Source organism: Chiloscyllium plagiosum, unplaced genomic scaffold (genome assembly GCF_037043375.1).
Source record: "Chiloscyllium plagiosum isolate Xiang-an unplaced genomic scaffold, Cpla_swu_hap1 HiC_scaffold_36, whole genome shotgun sequence".
Taxonomy (NCBI): domain Eukaryota; kingdom Metazoa; phylum Chordata; class Chondrichthyes; order Orectolobiformes; family Hemiscylliidae; genus Chiloscyllium; species Chiloscyllium plagiosum.
In genome coordinates this window covers 12,797,428-12,821,406 of record NW_028270174.1, presented here as the reverse complement: position 1 = coordinate 12,821,406, position 23,979 = coordinate 12,797,428, and the positions used below count along the sequence as shown (strand labels likewise).

The window sequence follows — 23,979 nt, the reverse complement described above, 5'->3', positions numbered from 1 at the left end:
CTGTGTGTGCTAGGAACAGAATCCTCCAGAAAAAAGCAATGACAAAAACAGGGATCATGCTATGCTTACAAAGATGAATAAAGGGAGGAAACTGTAGGAGGGGGAGAGCCAGAAGAAACCTGACTTCCTAAAGATAAAGGCTCCCATATACTAATGTTTCCACTAAACTGTGCAAACATGCAGCAATCTGGAAGTTTTTATACAGGTCATATAAATTGACCTTTTGATTACATTTGCACACATTTGCAGCATGCAAAAGATTTTAAAGATAACCCAACACTTAAAATAAAATCATTTGTGCATTCCAAAACAAAAAAATAAGAGTTGCTACTACACTCCAGCTCTTACAATCAACTACCCTTTGTTTAACACTGATTCAGAGAGGTGGAGAACAATCCAACATTTGTATCTTGATTTTAAAAGGAACTGTCACCAAATTCAATCAGACTGACACTGGTGACAGCAGATCTAGATCACTGATCCCAACATTTTGCCAATGATACCTAAGGAATCCTATGTTGTTATTTCAATTATGCAGATCATGTTCGTTCCTCCCAGTGAGACAAACTTTGTCTATGATTTCAAGCCTCCATCACCCACTGACGTTATATTTTTAAAGTTATTTTTCCAATACAGATAGAGAGAAGTAGTAACTTTATGTTCAATTTGGTATTCCAAATACTCATGATTTGCTTGCAAGATAAATTATTATTTTCTGGCTATAGGTTCATTGGTTTTAGTTTGATTATGGCCTTTTCTCTGTGGCTACAGGTTAGGGTGATGGATCACTTTGAATATGTTCACTTTGCCAAGATAACTTGCAAGCCAAAACACCAATTTAGGACACATACCTCTCAAAATCTGTTAGATTATTCTTACACACTACCACAAAACTAAACAGTCACTACACTATACATAAAGTTCGCAGTGCCCTTGTCATCCACATTGCATTAGTTTAAGAAAATGGGAAAAGTGGTTTTATTTGAATCAACAATTGTATAACATCTCAACGCAGTGATAAATCCATTACTGCCTCCTAGGAAAAATTATAACTGACATTCCTTAGATTGACCTAATAAGAAAAACTCAAGCACACGAGAATGACATCAGTGCCAATTAGTTATAGGCAACGTTGCACTGTGGTCTCTCACAACTAGAAACTAGATGATGACTGCCAAAAGTCTGTTTCACTCAGGAGTATTAATCATTTCAGTCTTACATCATTCTTGGCTAGACTTGTAGTTGGGACTTAAAATTGACCAGATCCCTACTGAATGCACGTTAATAACAAATTAATACCCTACCTAAGGTCAAAATGTAAAGAATATTTTTTCTTCTCTGTTTTCTTTCCTTATGGCTGTAAACTGTAAGCAGCATGTTTTTCTAGTAGACAGTTCTACAGATAGCAACCATCTGACATCAAAGGCAGCAAGACAGCCTACATATGGAACTGTAGGAGATGGGGGAGATACTAAACAAGTATGCTGCATCAGTGTTTACTGTGGAGAAAGATATAGAAGCTAGGAAACTTGAGGAAATGAATAGTAACATCTTGAAAAATGTCCATTTTATAGAGGTGGAGGTGCTATACGTCTTAAAACATAAAAGGTGCATAAATCCCCGGACCTGATCAAGTGTACCCTAGGACTCTGGGAATTTAGCGAAATGATTGCTGGCCCCTTGCTGAGATATTTGTATCATCGATTGTCACAGGTGAGGTGCCAGAAGACTGGAGGCTGGCTAATGTAGTGCCACTATTTAAGAAAGATAGTAAGGAAAAGCCAAGGAACTATGGACTGGTGAGCCTGATATCAGCAGTGGGCTAGTTGTTGGAGTGAATCCTAAGGAACAAGACTCACATGTATTTGTAAATGAAAGGACTCATTAGGGATAGTCAACATGGTTTTGTTGTGTGTGGGAAATTGTGTCTCACTAAGTTGATTAAGATTTTTGAAGAAGTAACAAAGAGGGCTGATGAAGGTAGAATGGTGGGCGTGATCTATATGGCTTTCAGTAAGGTGTTCAACACGATTCCTCATGGTAGACTGGTTAGTAAGGTTAGATCACATGGAATACAGGGAGAACTAGCAATTTGGATATAGAACTGGCTCATAGATAGAAGACAGGGTGGTGGTGGAGAGTTCCTTTTCAGACTGGAGGTCTGTGACCAGCAGTTTGTCACAAGGATCGGTGCTGGGTCCACTACGTTTTGTCATTTATGTAAATGATCTGGATGTGAACATAGGAAGTATTGTTAATAAGTTTGCAGATAACACCAAAATTGGTGGTGTAGTGGACAGCAAAGAAGGTTAGCTCAGAGTACAATGGAACCTCGATCAGATTGGCCAAGAAGTGGCAGATGAAGTTTAATTTAGATAAATGTGCGGTGCTGCATTTTGAAAAGGCAGATCAGGGCAGGACTTATACTTAATGGTAAGGTCCTGGGGAGTGTTGCTGACCTTGGAGTGCAGGTTCATAGTTCCTTGAAAGTAGAATCGCAGGTAGACAAGATAGTGAAAAAGGCGTTTGGTATGCTTGCCGTTACTTTCAGTATATTGAGTACAGGAGTCTTGAGGTCATGTTGAGGCTGTACAGGACGTTGGTTAGGAATACTGTATTCAATTTGATCTCCCTGCTATAGGAAGGATGTTGTGAAACTTGAAAGAGTTCAGAAAAGATTTGCAAGGATGTTGCCAGAGTTGGAAGATTTGAGCTATAGGGAGAGGCTGAACAGGCTGGAGCTGTTTTTCCTGGAGCATCGGAGGCTGAGGAGTGACCTTATTGAGGTTTGTAAAATCATGAGGGGCATGGATAGAGTAAATAGACAAGGTCTTTTTCCCCAGAGTAGGGGAGTCCATAACTAGAGGACATAGGTTTAAAGTCAGAAGGGAAAAATTTAAAAAGGCACCAAAGGGGCAACATTTTCACGCAGAGGGTGGAGCGTGCACGGAATGAGCTGCCAGAGGAATTGGTGGAGGCTAGTACAATTACAACATTTAAAAGGCATCTGGATGAGTACATGAATAAGAAGGATTTAGAGGGGTATATGCCAAATGCTGACAAACAGGACTAGATTAATTTAGGATGTCTGGTCGGCATGGACAAGTTGAAATGAAGGGTCTGTTTCCATGCTGTGTAACTCTTTGACTCTATGTTAACCAAAACATAATTTTTATGCATACGGTGGAGAACTACATTGTCTAAAAAAAACAGGAAACATGAATGGCTGAGCTTGCACTCACCTGATGTACACAAAAACACACAGTATTGCAAAGCACTTAGGAAGGGAAACCCATGGTCATATTTCACCTTCTTGGTCTGCTATTTAGCCCCGAGCTGAGTTTGTAATCCAACCCATGCATTTGCCATCGCCAAGACTGCTGAATTCCAGCACTGCAACATCACCCAACTACACCCCTCTTCAATTCATCTGAAGACATCATCAATGCCTTCGTTGAGCCTAAACTGGATTAGCCTAACCTTCTCCTGTCCAGTCTCCTACCTAGCACCCACAGGCAACTTATGTTCACCTCATTTCATAATTTGCACCAGGTTCTGATCCCTGTCAGCTCAAATATTCACCAACCTACAGTGATTTCCAGTTAAGCAGCAACTTCAAATTTTAAGGATTTTCAAATTCTCCTTTGTCTGCCCTTACTTTTCTCAACAAGCTTTCCCTTGCTTACAATCTTCCAAATCTTAATTCTGACCTCATGCATTTCCATATGTCAACACTCCACAATTGGCAGGCAGTTATACTGCCGAGTCCTGAAACTCTGGAATTTAATCCCTGAACTTCATTCCCACTTTTATGCATTCTTGAAAATCTACCTGAAGATCACAGTGCATGCTTCAATGCCAGATTGTCTTTTAAAGCAATCTGGTGAAGCACCTTGAGTCATGTTACTGCATTAAAGGTCTTGCAAATGTAATTACTGTTGTTCTTTGCTGAGGGTTATTGAGAGCAATTGTACTGCTATTCGACTGACTGACTCAGCATAAATCAGGGATTAATGTCCCTGTAAAACAGAACACAACTACAACACAGATGTTGGAAAAAAGCAGCTGTATTTGCAGTAAATGCCATAAGAACAAAGTTTTAACAATTCTAAACCCACTATTAACACAATACTATTTAAAGAATAGGCATGTTTGCAAAAGACTTTTGAGAAGCAGGATCTCCATGCACTATATTCAATTTAAAAGAAAAAGTTCCAAGCCTGTCAGAAAATCTATCAAAAGAATCCTGATTCGTAGCTCCTAAACAAGTCAGCTGGATTTGAAGTCATGACATGCACTCTTAATTAGACAATTAATTCAATCTTATGGTAAGGAAACAGGTTGGCATGGTGTTTCTTTGTTATAAGTATGCCCCCTGTTGGTTAACTATACAGCAGCTTGTGAAAGCTTATGATTTAGACAATCATAAGCTTCTCGTTGTCGATCACAAAGTAGCATGGCAAACTATTTTAGATATACTGAAAGAAGAAAACACATGAGGAAAGGGTAACAAGGATATATAAATAAATGAGCACAACATTCTAAACTTACTTGCTTTCTCTTTAAGTAAGGCAACCTGTTGTTTCAGATACTCAATAACTTGGTCAGCCTCGGTAGCTCTCTGCTCCAACCGATTTAACAGAGCACGATCGTTAGACATCCTTATCAATTGCCGGACTAGAAACCTGAGAGGGAAAAAAGGATAAGCATTTTTTTATCAGCATTGACAGATGCCCACCACATTACTTTTTAAGAAGCTCAGAAATGTAAATTTTGTTCAAGCCAAATGTCACTGGAACAAATTTGCTTCATTACTTTACAGAATAAATGAAGGTGAAAAGATCAACATTAGATATGATGCCATGATGCCAATAGCTTTTAGAACCTGCAGTGATATTGCTGCTCCTTTTTCTTATAGTAAGGCATGCTTGTGAGTTTCCTGTACAATTGAACAATAAAATCCTAAAAGTGGTTAAAGCTCTCAGAAATAGAAAAGGCATACACTCATTACAATGACTCGTGAAAACAGGGAAATACCTATTACTGCAGAAATATAGAAATGAAGGATAAACCCTACTGATTGAAACACAGAATAACTGCTTTAATTTTAGATTGTAAAGGAGAGCCATCTTATTGAAAATTTTTTGCAGAAAATATTATGGTTTGAATTGTGCCTCCATTTAGATTAAAATGGCATTTTGTTGAGAATTTCAAAAGTAAAATTCCAAGTACAGTAGCTTCGAACCATGTAGTCAATAAACATCTGCTATGATACTTGGAGGCAACTACAAAATGTAGAAGCCTTTAAGTAAAACTATAAAACGAAGTGAAAAATTTTGTCCTTGGAATAGCAGAGTTGAATAGATTTTGTTCATTAAAGAAAACTTGCAGATTTAACTCATTGTTTGCAAAATTGCAGCATTAGGTTTCAATGAAGTAGATAAAGTCTGGCCGTTTCAATTAGCTAAGGACAGGGGAAGATATTAATTTATAATCGGGGCAAGAGATTCAGAGGACAAGGAAGAATTTGTTTTATGCATCAAATGGTAATGACCCGGGACTCCACGGAAAATGAGTGTAGATGAAGGGATGATGATGGATGTGAAAAGTAAATTGGATGGGCAATTGAGTGAAATTAACACCATAGCCCCTACAAGTTTGTGTGGAAAAATCACTGATCAATTTGCTTGACAGATTGCCGGTGTAGACTCAACAACCTGAATAATCTTCTGTTTTATGAAGCAGGATTGGTAAACTTCAAAATTAAGAGTCTATACACTAAATTCATGCAAACAAATCACTACAAGTTGTAGGATTTTGCAAAAAAAAATTGCAATCACATGGAGTATTAGAACATTAAAACCAACCATTTTTTTCAGTTATCCTTTGACCAGTGGTCTTAAACCCAGTCCTCCATCCTGTTCTCATATCCCATTATAACTCTTCGCTTCAAACATCTATCAAATCTATTTGTATAAATTTACAATGATCTCTGTTTCAATCAGTAACTCCAGGTTTGATATTCAAGATAGCAAAAAGGCCAAAGAACTGCAGTTGCTGGAAATCAGAAACAAAGAGAAATTGCTGGAAAAACTCAGCAGGCCTAGCAGCATTTGTGGAGACAAAGCAGAGTTAACAATTCAGGTTTCAAATGACCCTCCTTCTGAACATCTTCAAATATTCATAATCCTGTGCAAATAAAACCTCTTATGTTCTTCATCCTAAATCCTTAAAGGCAATCTTTCCATGTTCTCTCATTAACAACCAAATGCTGAAATGAATAGCTTCGCTAGCTAAGCAAATATTAAATGAATGAATGGGACCTGGTTTTATATGTCAATTAAATGGTTACATAATGCATTGTGGGCTGGGTTATTCACAGTGCAAGTTTCAATAATTAAGCTTAATGTGCAAAAGTGACACAATGCTGGTACAAGTCAGCCTAATCTCCTGCTGCATTAAGGGTGCACCTATGTCTACCTTAGTCTTTTGCTACAGTGGCATTCTTCAAATAAAAGAAAGCACACAGAGCTGACAGATGGAGCAGCTGAGACTCAGTACTTGCTCTTTCATATTTAACAGGCACTGTGTGGGGTTTCTGAAAAGTCTAAAAAAATGTGCTTCTGGAATTTATGGACTGTATTTGTTTCACTTCGATCCTTTAAACCAATAATGGGCAGCAATAGAAAGTTTAAGGCATAAAATTTAATTATGTATTCTGGTAACTGTAGTCACATTAAAAGGCTACTGGAATTAAGAATGCCTACAATGCTGCCCAAGTCCACTGTAGGTTCATAAGCATGAATCCTGGTAAACGTCAGGAGTTCATTTCAGGGAATAATGGACTGGGACATGTCTAAGGTGAGTAAATACCATCTTATATCACTTCATTATTTCACTTAACTTGTTATTTTGGATTACTTAATGTTATTTCCCCACAACCATTAAGGGGAAATTAAGGCATCTTCCCCCCTCCCCCCACAACACACAATCGAAGGCATACATTGTATGTTGTTTAAGATTAACATTGATATTCCCACTTAGAGAAGGTGTACAGCTGATTTAATTTTTTTAATGTTGCTGCTGTTGTAATATAAGCAAACGTTGCAATTAGCTTGTAGTCATAGGATAGATGCTCAGTTAGTCTTTTTTAAATAAAAAAACTTGAAAAACACTAGAGTCTTTCAAAAAGCTTTTATGTGGCTCTAAAGTATGGAAATCTGTCATAGATTGAAATAAGAAATGTACATCTATTCAGGAAAGGAAGGCAACATCTGAAGTTAATTAAACAGGACTTGCGTGGTCCAGAGAAAAAGGTGCAAACACAACACATAATTTTGTTTTCCCAGTGTCTAATTTCTTTAAAAGCAGTGTCCAATTTAGCATTAAAACATGCTACTTCAAGTTTTAAAGCCTAAGGACATGCAACCAATTTCCAAACACCTCTGAAACACACCATACACTAGACTAGTTGCATTGCAGACAGAGTCAAGCCCTCAATGTGAAACACTCCGGAGATGTGTCTGTGTTCCTATGACAGATATACTGCACACTATATAAGAATGATAACTTAACACAAGTGCAAAAATATTTCTACAGCTGCAAGGCAAAAACATTAAAAAGAAAATCAAACTTTCAAAATTAGTCACTATCTCAAGACAGCTCTCTGCACTTTTGAATCTGAAGCACTTAAGATCGTACAGCCGTTTTCCGCCTGAGACAATGCTGGAATGTGAGCCCATACATAAATTTGCTACACATGACGATAAATACAAAAATTATGGATAAATTGGACTTCAATACTGAAACAAAGCAGTGGCAATGCTGGATTTGATCAAGCAGTCAAAAAGTGGGAGGACTTATAGGTTCTATTAAAAACAAGTTGAATGATTTTGTCATATTAGAGCAGTGGGGTATCAAAACTTTTGACAAAAAAAGTGGACCTTGAAAAGTAGATCCAATCAATTATTAAGAGACAGAACATAGTTTTACTTTCCAACTATATGTGCCAGAGATCACCTCAGGTCATTAGATTAGATTAGATTAGATTCCCTACAGTGTGGAAACAGGCCCTTTGGCCCAACAAGTCCACATCAACCCTCCGAAGAGTAACCCACTCAGACCCATTTCCTTCTGACTAATGCACCTAACACTATGGGCAATTTAGCACAGCCAATTCACCTGACCTGCACATCTTTGGACTGTGGGAGAAAACCAGTGCACCTGGAGGAAACCCACGCAGCCACTGGGAGAATGTGTAAACTCCACACAGACAGTCGCCCAAGACTGGAATTGAACCTGGGTCCCTGGCACTGTGAGGCAGCAGTACTAACCACTGAGTCACCATGCTGCCCTGTGAAGAAAATGTCTATGGTTCTTCACTTTAGCTTTAATTCAAAGACTTTTTAAAAAAAGAATAAAAATTTAGAAAGTAAGCTTTTTGTAATTTGTAAAAAAAAAATCAGATATTTAATCCTTAATTGTATACAGTACAGAAGGGAAATTTTGACAGGAAAATGAGGACAACAAATTGAGTGCTGGTCTCCACACCAATTTTTCAAATCCACATTCCTCCCAAAGAGTGCTCTGCACCAGGAGCCTCACGCCAAGATAATTTTAAGTAAGCATCTTCATGAAGATTCAAGTGAAATTTAAGGACAGCCTACTGACTGGAAAATAAAATGCTGAAACGCATATTTTCAAGAAATTGAACTGGTTTGTAAACCTGATAGAGAAAGGCAAAATTTAAAAATCTATAGATCAAGAATAAAATCAAGAATAAAAATAAAAAGAGATTTGCATAGTTTGGATTGCTTAATGAGAGAATTGAGGAAATTAAGAGTTTGTTCAATACTTTAAAATTATAAAGTAATCAGACAGAATAATAGTTGTCATTGACTGAGGTATCCAGAACAAGAGGATGGAGGTACAAGACTAAACAAAGATTTTAAAACAAACTGGCAGAAGCATTTTATAAAGCTTGCGAACATGAATACACTGGAAGCAGTGAATGAAAGAGACTATTTCAGCATTTAATAATATATTAGATAAGCAGTTGAAGGGAAACTGGACTTTGTGGGCGGCACGGTGGCACAGTGGTTAGCACTGCTGCCTCACAGCGCCAGAGACCCGGGTTCAATTCCCGACTCAGGCGACTAACTGTGTGGAGTTTGCACATTCTCCCCGTGTCTGCGTGGGTTTCCTCCGGGTGCTCCGGTTTCCTCCCACAGTCCAAAGATGTGCAGGGCCAGGTGAATTGGCCATACTAAATTGCCCGTAGTGTTAGGTAAGGGGTAAATGTAGGGGTATGGGTGGGTTACGCTTCGGCGGGTCGGTGTGGACTTGTTGGGCCGAAGGGCCTGTTTCCACACTGTAAAGTAATCTAATCTAATCTAATCTAATCTAATCTAAACATAGGATTAGGTCTGCTAATCCTATGCACATTGCCCGTGAAACAGTCAGGGACATCTTGAATAAGCAACTTGTCCCCATATAAAAACAAGCATTTCTCTCTTTGAGACTTGGCTCAGCACAACATATAATCAGACAGCACAGGAGACCATTTGGCCCATTATGTCTGTCAACACTTTGATAAAGACACAAGTCAGAGTCTTAAAAGTGAGACGCTGGAAAAACACAGCAGGTCAGGCAGCATCCGAGGAGAAGGAGAGTCGACGTTTTGGACACTTTTGCTGAAAGCCAGCCAATCAGTCTGGACATATACATAATTATTCCACCACAGCCCTATAAAATTTTATTTTCCAAGTAATAATCCAATTTCCTTTTCAAGTTAACATTGATTCTGTTTCTACTATCCATTCAGACAGTGCACTCTATCATAGCTCTCTGTAGAAAATAAAATCTCTGCTAATCTCCTCTCTGATCTTTTACACATTAACGGTACTTGTGAACATATAAATTAGGAGTAGTCCACTTGGCCCCTTGAGCCTGCTCCATCATTCTCCACGTTCCCACTTATCCAGGTAATGTTTCTCACCCTTGCTTATAATCTTTTCTACTCACCTCTGAAATATAAAAGCTGAAAATGTGTTGCTGGAAAAGCGCAGCAGGTCAGGCGGCATCCAAGGAGCAGGAGAATCGACGTTTCGGGCATGAGCCCTTCTTCAGGAATGAAGAAAGTGTGCCAAGCGGGCTAAGATAAAAGGTAGGGAGGAGGGACTTGGGGGAGGGGCATTGGAAATGCGACAGGTGGGAAGGAGGTTAAGGTGACGGTGATGGGCCGGAGTGGGGGTGGGGGCGGAGAGGTCAGGAAGAAGATTGCAGGTTAGGAAGGTGGTGCTGAGTTCGAGGGTTGGGACTGAGACAAGGTGGGGGGAGGGGAAATGAGGAAACTGGAGAAGTCTGAGTTCATCCCTTGTGGTTGGAGGGTTCCTAGGTGGAAGATGAGGCACTCTTCCTCCACCTGTCGTGTTGCTATGGTTTGGCGATATTGGACTCCTCCATCGCCAGACCATAGCAACACGACGGCTGGAGGAAGAGTGCCTCATCTTCCGCCTAGGAACCCTCCAACCACAAGGAATGAACTCAGACTTCTCCAGTTTCCTCATTTCCCCTCCCCCCACCTTGTCTCAGTCCCAACCCTCGAACTCAGCACCACCTTCCTAACCTGCAATCTTCTTCCTGACCTCTCCGCCCCCACCCCCACTCCGGCCCATCACCCTCACCTTAACCTCCTTCCACCTATCGCATTTCCAATGCCCCTCCCCCAAGTCCCTCCTCCCTACCTTTTATCTTAGCCTGCTTGGCACACTTTCCTCATTCCTGAAGAAGGGCTCATGCCCGAAACGTTGATTCGCCTGTTCCTTGGATGCTGCCTGACCTGCTGCGCTTTTCCAGCAACACATTTTCAGCTCTGATCTCCAGCATCTGTAGTCCTCACTTTCTCTGAAATATAAAACCTTTCTTCAAGTGACTTTTGAAGATTTTCAAAGTCTCAACCCTCTGAGAAAACAATTCATCTTTTTTATTTAAAATAGGCAAGTTATTATTTTAACACTTGCTAGTTCTAGATTCTTTCTCAAGAGAAAACATCCTTTGCGCATGCACCAGTAAAGACCCCTCAGAATCTTGTACTCTTCAATCATGTAACCCTTCACTCCTCTAAACTCCAGCAGATACAAGCCTAGCCTGTTTGACATTTCCTCATAAGTCTACCTACCTATCAAAGATATGAGCCTGACAAATCATTTCTGAACTGCTTCTAATATAATTACATAACTCCTTAAATAAGGAAATCAATACTACCTTTCCTATTACAGGTGTTATGCTAACTGGTCTGTAGTTTCCTGCATTCCGCCTCCATCCCATTTTGAATAAATATTTGCCATTTTCCACTGTAAATGAACTTTCACAGAAACTAGGAAACTTTAGAAACTTAAAACAAAATCCACTTGTCCACTTGTCACTTCTTTTAAGATCTAAGAATGAAGTCCAACAGGGTCTAGAATCTGTCAGCCTCCAGCTCCAATAATTTGCTCAGTTCCATTTTTCCAGTGATTGCAATTTTCTCATATTCACCCTTGCTTCCACTTTCTGGTTTACAGCTATTTCTGGGATGTTACTTGTATCGTCTACAGTGAAGATTGTTATGAAACATGTTCCAATCATGTGTCAACTCCATTTTTCAGTAGTCTTATAGAAAGTGAGTCTGTGAAATTAATAATGTTCACTTTATTAACCCTTTTCCTTTTTAATTATCTACAGAAACTCTTACCATCTGTTTTAATATTTCTGAGTGGCTTTTTTATTTTCTCTTCTCATTAACTCTTCAGTCAATCTTTGCTGTTTTTATGTTCAGTTCAATCTTCTGACTTGCTGTGCACAATTAAAGCTTATGTCACTGGGATGGTGGATCCTCCCCCTTGGAACATTTCCACTTGTTGGAATATATCTATTCTGCGTATTTTGAAATATCCTTTAAATGTCTCCACTGTATCTCTATTGAACTATCACTTAATCTAATTTGCAAATGTAATTTAAATCTAATATAAAATTTACATCCTTTGTTTAAAGGCATTAGTGTTAGTCTTACTTGCTCTTTCAAAGTATTTTAACACCTCAGTTGAATCTTCTGTACGTTCTCTGCTCTAACGAGGTCAATCTCAGAAAGATGTTCCTCATTCCTGGTAGCATTTTAGTAAGTCTGGATGTGCAACATGTTGCTGCAGCTGGTTCTACTTTGTGTATACTACTGATGACCAGACTGTCAACTGGAGTAAGGGGACGCATCATTTTAATATAATGAATGTGGTCTTATGATGCATCTGAGACCATATTTAACATTGAAGCGCACTTGGGTATAATATGCACAACATAAGCTCACAAGATGCCAGAGTGAAAGGATTGGAGAATTTGGCAATGGGAGAAGAATGACAGAATTGGGAAGAGAAGGATCATGAAGAGATTTAAACACAAGGAGAATTTTAAAATTGAAGGCTTTGGAGCTAATGAAGGTCAAAGTTATGAATAATAGTGAATAAAAATTGGTGTAATAGAATTTCAGAAGAACTCAAGTTCAGAGGGTAGAGTGGTGCTTTGTAAACTTTTTCCTCACTGTTACCCCATTGTGAAGCTTAAAAATTGTCATGACCCCACACTGAAAACTGAGAAGTGGGAGGGTAGGGGGAGAAGATTTATGAATGCATAGGCAAACCTCTGACAGTGAGGGAAGCGCAGATCAGTGGTAACCATTGCTGTCTCTCAGAACTCATGACCCCAAACATTTCAGCTCGTAACACCACTTGAGAAGCACTATGGTAGAGGATCTGAGACTCACCAGGGAGAGCAATAGAGTCGAGTTTAGAGATGATAAAAGCATTAATGAGGGTTCAGAAGCAGGCTGACTGAGTGAAAAATGAAGATAGATGGTATTATGAATACTGTTAGGAAGCTGTGGGTAAGATCAGCATGCATTTCCACAATGACAAGTTCTTCAAGGACAATGAAGGTACTGGATAAGAGATAGTAGTTAACAAGGTCAGATGTCTCAAGACTGTGATAACTATGTAAAAGTCAAAGCTGTGAAAGGAAACCTATAATCTGAGAAGATTATTATTTTCACTGGTCCCAGAGGATAAATACCAATACAGGCTGGCTGATGCAAATGGTCTATTTCAGTTATAATTTGTGTAATCAATGAAAGCAAAGACAATAAATGTATTTTGTGTTAAACTAAAAGACATCATTGTAATGTATTCAGTCAAGATGAAATATAACTGAGCTGAATCAAATCCTTTGATTGTGTTCAACTGGCCTGTTTTGGTTTGTGGTTTGCAGAGGGAAAGAGTGAAAATCTTAGGGTCAGACCTCAAACAACGAGAAATTTGAAATGTTATGGTATGACAGACCAAAGCTATTTTTAAAATTATACTTTACACGAAGAGCAGTGTTCAAGATTTAGAAATATTGATACTCACCCTGCAATTTTCTTTGCAGGATATAGTTTTCATGCTGTAACAAATGTTCATTTTTATTGCCATATTGAAATTTCAAGAAAAATCAGCATTTTGCTGAAAACATGAACCAGATGTTCAGTCCACACAAAAAATGTGCCATAATTATAAAGAAAAAAGCTTGTAAATCTGAAGTTAAAAGTATTACCAGAATTGCAGAAGTTGGTTGACACCTGTGAAATAGGCTATGACACTCTAAATCTGATGTAGTGTAAACATAACTCATAATTTGTCACTACCCTCTACAGCTGGCTGTTACGCACTTTATCTCCAGCATTTTGTTGTCAAACACACACTCTTTCCTTATAAACGTGTTAAGTGCCTTCCAAAACTGTCACTTGTCTCTCAGTCTCACCTTTTCTAATGCTCCAGTTGATTTATTTCATGCGGAAGTGGCAGTTACCATAATGCTGCTTTTTCCACCAAAACACTTTTTATGCAGTTTTGCATAGAGATAACAGGACACTGTCAGCGTCTTATCGAATCTGTCAAGAAACTAGTAACCATATCGGCTTTCAAAGAGGTACGGCAATCAAACCTTCACAAAATTGTCAAACGCTTTGGGGAAAATAAAGTAACTTTTCATAAAAGCATTCAAATCCACAGTTGGTCCCAGTGTTTGAAACCAAGAGCTCATTGCAAATACCAGGTCTAATGCAAGATGGAAGGAGTTAGAATGCAAATACTAGATGTAGAGACCTCTTTACCCTCCAAGATGCTTTCAACACACTCTAAACATTTGACAATGCAGATTTAAATGTGTTAATGTCATCTAGTGGCAGATTTTCAGCATTACACCAATTCAATTTACTAACTATGTTACGTTTATTTTGAGCACTCCATACATTTAACTATACTGAACCTTTCGCAAGGTGTTAAAGTTGAAATCATGTTGATAGGCATAATTTTCCACTAAACTACCAGATCAATTTAAAAAGTATATCACTAGGTTATGGTTCATTCCTCTTACATTTCAATCTCCTTGTTTTGCAAAAATGAATTTGGATCGGTAACAACAAGAGACATTTACAGGTCATTTTCCAGCACTTTAGACTTTCCAGCATTACTTAGAGCTCCCATAATGACAGTAAACACACGTGTTTGGTGTGGTACTCATCCGTTCTGAACAAGATGCTCGTACCTTCAATCTCTGTGGGGTTAATTGAGAAGAGGTAGCAGCACCATTGCTTCAGTCCCTGAATGAGCACAACATTGTTCCAGATCTTCCAACGGCTTCATCCAGAAATAGTGTTTCATCAACAACATCCCTCCCAAACTAACAATAATCAAATTTCTATTTCTGCTCGCAATCCAGATGTTGTAGTCTATAGATCCAGTGCAAGCTAGTATCTTTAAAATAGAGTTAAATCAAAACAAGCAAATGCTGGTACAGGGAAGGGAAAGAAGTAGTGATAAAATGGATGATAGCATTACTGAATGTTGTATGGACCAGCAGTATTTGAAATGAGCTAGCACGATTTTTCATTTTCAACAAACTTCTTCACCCCTCTCATTTCACAGTGCCATCCAATGGTATCATTCAAAATAATGCATAGTGTAACTTAAATTATACTCTGCATAATTTTGAGATACATACACATTGAATAACATGCCAGCAATTGACAAAGAGATGAAGGTACGTGAAGACCTGGAAATGATCATTATCACAAAAGAGATAGTGTTGGACAAGCTAATGGAGCTAAAGATAGACATGTCTCCTGGGCCTGATGGAGTGCATCCCAGGGTACTAAAAGAGATGGTGGGAGAAATAGCAAATGCACTCGTGGTAATTTTCCAAAATTCACTGGACTCTGGGGCAGTTACAACAGATTTGAAAACAGCAAATGTGATGACACAATTTAAAAAGGGCAGTAGACATTAGGTAGTGAATTATAGACCAGCTTGCTTAACTTCGGTGATGGGGGAAATGTTTGAGCTTATTATCAAGGAAGAAATAGCAAGGCATCTAGATATAAATTGTCCCGTTGGGCAGACACACCATGGGTTCATGAAGGGCAGGTCACGCTGGACTAATCTACCGGAATTCCATAAAGACATTACGAACACAGTGGATAATGGGGACCCAGTATCTAGGTTTCCAAAATGCATTCAACAAGGTGCCATTCAAAAGGCTGTTGCAGAAAATAATGATGCTTGGCGTTACAGGCAATGTATTAGCATGGATAGCTTTGTGCGTGGGAAATCATGTCTCACAAACTTGATTGAGTTTTTTAAAGTCGTAACAAAGATTGATAAGGGCAGAGCAGTAAATGTGATCTATATGGACTTCAGTAAGGCATTCGATAAGGTTCCCCATGGGAGACTGATTAGCAAGGTTAGATCTCATGGAATACAGGGAGAAGTGTATCTATTTGGATACAGAACTGGCTCAAAGGTAGAAGACAGAGGGTGGTGGTGGAGGGTTATTTTTCAGACTGGAGGCCTGTGACCAGTGGAGTGCCACAAGGATCAGTGCTGGGCACTCTATTTTTTGTCATTTACATAAATGATTTGGATGCAAACATAAGAGATACTGTTAGTAAGTTTGCAAATGACACCAAAATTGGAGGTGTAGTGGACAGTGAAGAGGGTTATCTCAGATTACAACAGGATCTGGACCAGATGGGCCAATGGGCTGAGAAGTGGCAGATGGAGTTTAATTCAGATAAATATGAGATGCTGTATTTTGGGAAAGCAAATCTTAGCAGGACGTATATACTTAATGGTAAGGTCCTAGAGAGTGTTGCTGAACAAAGAGACCTTGGAGTGCAGGTTCATAGCTCCTTGAAAGTGGAGTTGCAGATAGATAGGATAGTGAAGAAGGCATTTGGTATGCTTTTCTTTATTGGTCAGAGTATTGAGTACAGGAGTTGGGAGGTCATGCTGCGGCTGTACAGGACATTGGTTAGGCCACTGTTGGAATATTGCATGCAATTCTGGTCGCCTTCCTATCGGAAAGATGTTGTGAAACTTGAAAGGGTTCAGAAAGGATTTACAAGGATGTTGCCAGGGTTGGAGGATCTGAGCTACAGGGAGAGGCTGAACAGGCTGGGGCTGTTTTCCCTGGAGGGTCAGAGGCTGAGAGGTGACCTTATAGAGGTTTAAAAAATTATGAGGGGCATGGATAGGATAAATAGACAAAGTCTTTTCCCTGGGATCGGGGAGTCCAGAACTAGAGGGCATAGGTTTAGGGTGAGAGGGGAAAGATATAAAAGAGACCTAAGGGGCAACGTTTTCACACAGACGGTGGTACGTGTGTGGAATGAGCTGCCAGAGGAAGTGGTGGAGGCTGGTACAATTGCAACATTTAAGGGGCATTTGGATGGGTATATGAATAGGAAGGATATGGAGGGATATGGGCCAGGTGTTGGCAGGTGGGACTAGATTGGGTTGGGATATCTGGTCGGCATGGACGGGTTGGACTGAAGGATCTGTTTCGATGCTGTATATCTCTATGACTCTATGATTAACCAATAGGAAGCAAAGAGTGGGAATAAATGTGTGCTATTCTGGTTGGTGATCAGTGACTAGTGGCGTGCCTTAGGGATCAGCATTGGGACTGCAATTATTCACAATTTACATTTATGATTTGGTGTTGGGGGCCATTTGTAGTGTGTCAAAGTTTGCAGATGACACTAAGATGAGTGGCAGAGCAAAGTACGAGAGGATTGTGAAACATTGCAAAGGGACATAGTTTAAGTGAGTGGGCAAAGGTCTGGTAGATAAGTATAATGTCATAAGCATGACGTCATCCACTTCAGTAGGAACAACAGTAAACAGGACTATTACTCAAATGGTAAGAAATTGCAGCATGCTCCTGTGCAGAGGGACCTGGGTGTCCTTGTGCATGAGTCACAGAAGGTTGGTCTGCGGGTGCAACAGGTAATTAAGAAGGCAAGTGGAATTTTGTCCTTCATTGCTAAAAGGATTGAGTTTAAAAGCAGAGAGGTTATGTTGCTGCTGTACAGGGTGCTGGTGAGGCCACATCTGGAGTACTGCATGCAGTTTTGGTCACCTTATTTGAGAAAGGATGTACTGGCTCTAGAGGGGGTGCAGAGGAGATTCACTAGGTTGATTCCGGAGTTGAGGGGGTTGACTTATGAGGAGGGACTGAGTACACAGGGATTATATTCATTGGAATTTATAAGTATGGTGTGTGGTGGGGGGGGAGAGATCCTCTGGAAAAATGTAAAATTATGAAGGGGATAGACAAGATAGAAGTAGAGAGGAGGTTTCCACTAGTGGGTGAAACTAGGTCAAGAGGGCAAAGCCTCAAGATTAGAGGCAGCAGATTCAAGACTGAATTGAGAGGGAATTTCTTCACCCAGAGGGTTGTGAATCTGTGGAATTCCCTGCCCAGTGAATGTGTTTAAAGCTAAGATAAATAATTTTTTGAACAGGAAAGGAATTAAGGGTTATGGTGAAAGGGCGGGTAAGTGGAGTTGAGGCCATGAAAAGATCAATCATGATATTATTGAATGGCAGAGCAGGCTCTAAAGGCCAGATTGCCTACTCCTGCTCAAAGCTCTGATGTTCTTATGTGGAAAGATCATTGAGGAAACCTCCAATTTTGATCCACTTCTTAAAAATAAGGATTTTAAATTAAAGTTATACTTTTCATTAATTTCAGATAAAACTTTGGAAGGTATCAAGTTATAAGGTCATTTGTTTTACATAAAAATGTTATTTTTAAATTGGACTAATCACATTGATTTATTATTTGACATATTTTGAGGAAAAAAACTACAGTTGCGCACAAGTCAAGGATTTTCAAATACTTATTAATATATTTCTTCTGGTTTTTCAGTATAAAAATTATTTTTAAAAATTCTCATGCCACTGTGAAACTTAGCACTCAGACATTCTTTTCTGACCTCATTCAATCTAGACGTACGTGATAATCAGTACTTCTGGTTAATGGTTTTTTTGCTATTTTTGCCTCCCCCTAGTTTTGACCACCCACAACTTTAAATGGCAGACTGAAATTCCATAGCTTGAGAATCGTGTTGCTAATTTGCTATCAGCTGTCTTATAGAAGAGCAGAACTGTGCCACTCTTCTTCCATTTACAGTTTTCTTTTTCAAAATCAACCTTAACTCTATTGTAACACTCAGTCATACAGCACGGAAATGGGTATTTCAGTCCAACTAGTCTTTGCCAACCATAATCCCAAACTACTTCCACTTGCCATTTCTTATTCACGTACTTATCCAAATGTCTTTTAAACGTTGTAACTGTCCCTACATCCACCACTTTTTCTGGCAGTTCATTCCACATATGAACAACTCAGTGCAAAAAATTATTGCCCCTGTCATTTTTAAAGCATTCTCATTTCGTCTTCAAAATATGCCCACAAGTCTGGAAATCCCAACCCTTTGGAAAAGACACCTGCTATTCACCCGATCTGTACCTCTCGTGATTTTATAAACTTCAAAGGCCAGCCCTCAACCAGCTGCAGTCCAATGAAAACAGTCCCGACCTATACAGCCTCCCCTTACAACCCAAACCCTCCATTCCTAGCAACATCCTGGTAAATCTTTTCTGAACCCTCTCTAGCTTAATAATATCCTTCCTATAACAGGGCGACCATAACTGGACTCAGTACTCCAGAAGAGGCCTTGCCAACATCCTATACAACCTCAACATGACATCCTAACTCCTATGTACGAAGGTCTGAGCAATGAAGGCAAGTGTGTGAGGTGCCTTCTTAACCACGATATCTTCACGTGATGCAAACTTCAAAAGAATTATGTACATGAACCCCTCAGTCTCTCTGTTCCAGCACTACTGAAGGCTCTATTTTTCATTGAATAAGTTCTGTCTGCCCTTGTTTGCTTTACCAGAATGCTCATATTTATCCAAATTAAACTCCATCTGCCATTCCTCAGTGCATTGACTCAACTGATCAAGATCGCTCATCCTAGACATTCTTCTTCACTAACGATCTTTGAGAAGATTTGTAGCTCAGGTTGATGATAAGTATGCAAGTTAGCTCGCTGAACTGGAAGATGTTTTCAGATGTTTCGTCACCATACCAGGTAACATCATCAGTGACAGTCTCTGGTGAAGCACTGCTGGTATGTCCCGCCTCTCTATTTATCGGTCTTGGTTGCTTAAGATAGCTAATGTCATTTTCCAGTTCTATTTTTCATGTGAAAGTAGTTAGGATATAAGTTGATGTGAATATTGATGGAATTCTGATTATAATGCCATGCCTCTCAGAATTCTCATGCGTGTCTTTGTTTTGCCTGTCCTAGGATGCGCGTGTTGTCCCATGCCTTCTATAGTCTCAGCTAAGTCATTTGTATAAATGACAAACAAAAAGTGTACCTAGCACCAATCCCTGAGGGACACCACTGGGAACAGCCCTCCAGTTTGACAAACAACTCTCCACCAGCACTCTGTCTCCTGCTACTAAGCCAATTTTTGTATCCAAGCAGCAAGCTCACCCAGAAACCCGTGTGATCTGACTGTATTTATTAGTTTACATGCAGAACCTTGTCAAAGGCTTTAGTAAAAGTCTAAACAAATAACATTGACTGCTCTGACCTCAAACGTCTTCATTATTTCCTCAAAAAAAAAACTTAGTAATTAGAGAGCTCATGGACTCAAGAATAACACTCGAGATTCAAGCAAATGGTCCAGTGCTGAAATTGCATCGTAGTATTTAGGAACAGGGAAATTGTTGGATGGGCCCTCTTTCAGATGAAAGATCAAAAGGTAAAATCACCACAGCCTTACCATACCATATGGCTGCTCTCTTGTAAATATGACTGGTGATGGTTTAACCCGGACGGTCACCATGCCGTAGGTGGGTGAGGGTTGAGGTTGAGAAGGAGAGTCCTTCAAGGGAATCTCAGCTGATATAGGACTTGAATTAATGCTGCATGTATCACTCTGTATCACAAACTAGTCATCCATCCCAATTAACTAGGTCCCCTTTACTCTAGCAGGTACAAGAGATCCTGTAATGCTATCCGAATGGGCCTGTGTTAGTTCTCTGCATTTCCTTGGATAATGTTATCTCTCAATAATAATCACTGGAACAGTCTAACCGGTTATTTAGCGCATTGTAATCTGCAGGAGCTTCCTGTGCCCAAAATGATTGCTGCATTTGAATAAGTTAAAAACACTCCATATTTCATTAAATATCACACAGCACCAGATTATCGTCCAACAGGTTTAATTGGAAGCACTAGATTTTTGAGTGCTGCTCCTTCATCAAGTGGCTGTGGAGTATACCTAATGAAGGCGCAGCACTCCGAAAGCTAGTGCTTCCAATTAAACCTGTTGGACTATAACCTGGTGTTGTGTGATTTTTTAACTTTGTACACCCCAGTCCAACACCGGCATTTCCAAATCATATTTCATTAGTTACCTATGAAGTAATTTTACATCAAGTGTATGGCAAAGCGTTTAAATAAATATAGATTTCTTTCAAGTCACGAAACTGGATTTTTTGAGTCACCCTACTGAACACACATCCTGACTGATAGGGTCAGTTTGGCCAGTTATATAATGTACTAATGACATGATGTTACTTGAGGACAGCACTGCTATTTGACCAGTCTGATGCCCTTCTCCCAAGACAACTGGTGCAAGCTGCATTGACTGTGGTTTAAATAAAGCTGACCTTTTGATCGACTGCCTAAAAAAGTCATCAACGCAACTGACTATTTGAGACTCATATTTTGGAAGCCACCAGCTTAAGAATTCATAAGTCTTGTAAAAGTACCTTTAAATTTTGGGTGGTTTTATAGATTTAAGAGACATGAGCACAAAGTAAAAGTAAATGAGATGCTCAAATGATCAGACTGTTGGAGGATTTAAATCAGAATACATTTATTTAATTTTCAGTAAGGAAAACAATTTTCATTACCTCCCCATTGCAACATTTAGCCACTGGTTTACATTTCTCTGTGCTCGTTATAAATGACATTTGTCAGCTGGGATACAACATTTAGTAATCTTGCAATATCTTACTATTTTAAGTTAAACATCCTACAACACCAAGTTATAGTCCAACAGTACTTCCAAATAAACCTGTTGGACCATAAGCTGGTGTTGTTGATTTTTAACTTTGTCTACCCCAGTCCAACACCAGCATCTCCACATCATTACTATTTTAATACTGAGGGCTTCACAATTGAATTCAATTATATTTTCACTGAATACCACTAATCGATAGTGATCAGAAGCAGCAAGCCAAGCAGTTTCTCCCATTCCATCCCATGGACTGAAGCTAATTCTAATGCCACTTCTACCCTGCAGCTGACATCAACTAACTCAGCACAGGACAAGAATCAAATCTGGAAAAGATTTGAGCTAACTTCATTGTATTAATAGCAATTTCTTTTTTTTTGGAGGTGGAATGTGTCAAGATTATAACTGAAAGTAAGACAGTTAAATTCTGAGACTAAATTTTAGAATCGTCAAGTGAACTTTACCAAAAACATTGCGACTCAGTACAATTCTGGAATATACAATATTCTTATTTTCTATGACTTAGCTTTTGGTTTTCCACACAGAACAGAAAACACAAATAGCATGGCACAAGTATTGAGTTGTACCATGTGTATATAATGGTACACAATTGTTTGACTTCAAGATTTCTGGCGTCTCTGCACAGCTGCTGGATCTGTTCAACAGGCAAACACAAGCACACTGTCTCTTTAATTTTTGCCAACCCTTCCACTAAATACCACATTGACTAATGGTCTTAAGACTCCTTTTTACAGCAAAGCTTTACTGAAGCCAGCACTTATTTCTTTCATAAACAAAATATAATGCAAACACACTCTCTTCATAAACATAATCCTAGTTTTCTCTGATCATGTAAAATTGGATAAATCTAAAGTATTTTAATTACTTCCTTATATTGAATCTATTTCCTACACTTGACTGGAGACATTATTCTTACATTGAATCACATTCTCAAGAATCTCAAAATACCTGACAAATTAAAAGAAATCTGTTTACATTTTATTCTTTCGCTTGCAGTGAGCGCAACATTGCATCTGAAATGAAACGTAAAATATTATTCCTGTTCAGAAGATAAAGATCAATTACTGCTATCCAACAAAATACAATGTATTTCTGATCAAACAATAATTCATGATATTCCAAATTATTGAATGTACATAATAAATGCATCTGCAAAAACATTACTAAATTATTCCTGTTACATGAATATGTACAACCATATACATACCATGAGAGTTCAATCCATAGGTAGTATTATGATCAATAAATATTATAGCTGTTAAGATTTTTTTTTAAAGTACAGTGTAAGAGTGAACTCAGGATTTAATACACAAAATACAATTTAATTTTCTTCTTTTGAATTTCAACACTAACATTAAATCATTTTCAATTATCCAAGTTTGTACATTATAGATTTTATCCATAACAATGCCCTCCACATTATTCAAGAAAACAAGCTTTAACATTCTTCAAAAAATTTGTGACCAATGATCAGATGTTCTGCAGCAAAGGTACAACATCACAAATAAGCACAACAAATTACCTAATACGGTAACAGTTCCAGGGATTTAGTTGATTGGAGACTTGTACATTGGTCTTTTAAATCAGTTTGTTGTGTCACAACAAAACACTGTTCAATCAGTTCCCAGCAAAAAAAGACCTACTCTAGTAGTGAACCAACTACAGAATCATTCCTCCAACCAAAATTTAAGGGAGAGTTTTCTAACTTCCACAAGCAAGACACCTCCAATAAGATAGCAACATGTGCACATCTATAAATAGTTTCATGTTATCTGAAACTGCATTCCTAACATGGTACCAGTCATATTGGCCTACACTCAGATACTGGCTGAATAATTACAAGTTCCATTGGTGAAGGATGTTTCAGAAGTCTTTCTCTGCATATTGTCACTCTACTCACTGTAAAGCACTGAAACTTTCTTCAGAAGATAATTATAACAAGGGAAGCCACCAACACATCTTAGTTCATGAAATCCAGAAAATATCCCACAATGCTCCATCCAATTGCACCTTAAACAATTAGAGCTTTCATCTCTTACTATTCTATGCAAGAATCCAGTCTATGAATGAATTCCTCAATTTCAGTACTAAATTTGCTTTTTACTTAGTTGAACCTATGATTCAAACTGGTAATTATTTTAATCAATCTACTCAGTCATTTAGGGAGAGGCAATAGCCTAATGGTATTATTACTGAACTGTTAATCCAGAGACTGAGCTAATGCCCTGGGAACCTGGGTTTGAATCCCATCATGGGCAGAATGTGAATTCAATATTAAAAAATTGGAATAAAGAAGCTACTGATGATCATGAATCAATGTCAGAAAAACTCAAATGTTTCACTAATGCTCCTCAAGAAAGAAAAATGCCATCTTGTTTAGCCTACATGTGACTAAATGCTTGCCGAGCCAGTAACACCTTCATCCCATGAATGAATAAAAAAAGAAACAAAATGCTGAGACTTGTCAGATGCAAGTGTGACTTGAACCCAGGCTTTTGGTCCA

At 38.8% G+C, this 23,979-nt stretch overlaps 1 protein-coding gene across 4 annotated transcripts in view; it reads right to left on the bottom strand.

Moving 5' to 3' along the window:
- Nucleotides 1–23,979, bottom strand: part of aimp1a (aminoacyl tRNA synthetase complex interacting multifunctional protein 1a) — a 65,638-nt gene that overhangs the window by 34,288 nt on the left and 7,371 nt on the right. For 2 of the 4 annotated variants that reach the window (XM_043674345.2, XM_043674342.2), the window contains exon 2: nt 4,552–4,685. In XM_043674345.2, coding sequence (XP_043530280.2) covers nt 4,552–4,660 — 109 coding nt within the window. In that variant the 5' untranslated portion in view covers nt 4,661–4,685. Of the gene's footprint in view, nt 1–4,551; nt 4,686–22,683; nt 22,704–22,998; nt 23,174–23,979 lie in introns of those variants that run through there. The other 2 variants (XM_043674343.2, XM_087979969.1) reach the window with 2 other exon arrangements.